The 1,480-nt window shown below is 38.6% G+C and overlaps 1 protein-coding gene across 1 annotated transcript in view; it reads left to right on the top strand.

The window, feature by feature from the left end:
* LOC107556943 (breakpoint cluster region protein-like) overlaps positions 1-1,480 on the top strand; it is a 102,650-nt gene that overhangs the window by 61,574 nt on the left and 39,596 nt on the right. The window contains exon 3 of the mRNA XM_016240211.1: positions 976-1,080. Within this exon, the coding sequence (XP_016095697.1) occupies positions 976-1,080 (105 nt within the window). The remainder of the gene's footprint in view (positions 1-975; positions 1,081-1,480) is intronic.

Below are 1,480 nucleotides of genomic sequence, written 5' to 3'. Positions count from 1 at the left end.
AATTATTTTTTAATCATTTATCTACATATTCCTAGCTCTTATTAGCATACTGTTCTGTGTATGTTCTTTAAACATGTTTGCTTTTTTGCTTCTTTCATTTGTAATCTATTGCCTGTTGTGTGTATAATGATAAATACTTTCTCATCCTTGCGTTTTCAATAAATGAGGGTTATTGTTTGAGCATCTGAGATGAGCTCAACTCATTCTCATGCGCTGGAACGCTGACATGCTTTGATTAATAAATATGTGGATGAATAAAAGATGGTGGTCTAGAGATACAAGAGTGCCCCCTGGGGTGAGACGTCTAGCACCTAAGAGTTCATGAATAAAACCTTGATTTCCACCTTCCCCCTGCTGAAGCTTTCAGTGGCGGGATTTACTCTGTCACAAGGTGGGGTTTTACATTTAATATCAGTTGGTGAGATTAGAAGAAATGTATGCCGTGAAAGCATTTTAGCATCACCTCAGTTTAAAAACTCAATTCAAGCCAGTATAGTCTACAACGATAGCACATTCATGAAGCAGATGGATGTTTTTATCCTAAAATCTGGACTAGAAAGTCTCATGAGACTATCACAAACATCTGTGGTTTCCACTACCTGTGCTGTGGCCATGGAAACCAACATTTCAGGCCCATTAAGCCATCATCATCGCTCAGTAATCCTACACACTACACAAAATAGATATGCCTTGCTTTTGGATGGATTCTAGGTCTGTAATATCGCTGATACTTTACTCAGGGCTTGGTGAATAGTGTAGACTACATAAAGGCCTTATTCAGTTCAAAGGTGTTATGAATTTCTCATGACTCCTGTAGCCAAGACAGTTATTATAAGACCATGAAGCAGCTCCATTGAACCGGTAGCAAATCGCTTTTTTATAGCTCTTTCCAGCATTGCCAGTATGTAATTTAATGTCATGTGATTTAAGAGTGTGCTGTTCAGAAGTGTGTGAGCTCTTTCTATGTTCACGCAGACGGAGTTGGACCTGGAGAAGGGATTGGAGATGAGGAAAAGGGTGCTGTCTGGAATCCTGGCCAGTGAAGAGACCTACCTCAGCCATCTGGAGGCACTGTTACTGGTAAAAGTGCTTCAAGTTTGATTTTGCTAACAGTGCATGATAAAATTTGCATAAGGAGTCTTATAAGTGAGATATGCGGGTCAGCTGAGTGATTATACCACTGATCTTAAAATTAGATGATCTTACCCATCATCTCCAACAGGAATGTCATACATTTAAATGCATATAAATATATGTATGTGATTATGTACATTAGCAGGGTAAATAGCTTAGTGTATAGAGTCCGAGGAAGGTCATGAATATATTCGCTTTCATATTCTGTATTTTTTATAAAATCAATACAGTCTTGGAAAGCATAAGAGACTTCTTTCAAAAACATTTAAAAAATCGTACCAACCTGGCCTCTGTCAGACTCTGTTCCATGTTTTGTGTGTGTGTCTTGTTCCCCATGTGCCTTCCT

This window comes from Sinocyclocheilus grahami, unplaced genomic scaffold (genome assembly GCF_001515645.1).
Source record: "Sinocyclocheilus grahami isolate Dianchi unplaced genomic scaffold, SAMN03320097.WGS_v1.1 scaffold584.1, whole genome shotgun sequence".
NCBI lineage: Eukaryota > Metazoa > Chordata > Actinopteri > Cypriniformes > Cyprinidae > Sinocyclocheilus > Sinocyclocheilus grahami.
This window is presented reverse-complemented; position numbering and strand designations above follow the sequence as displayed.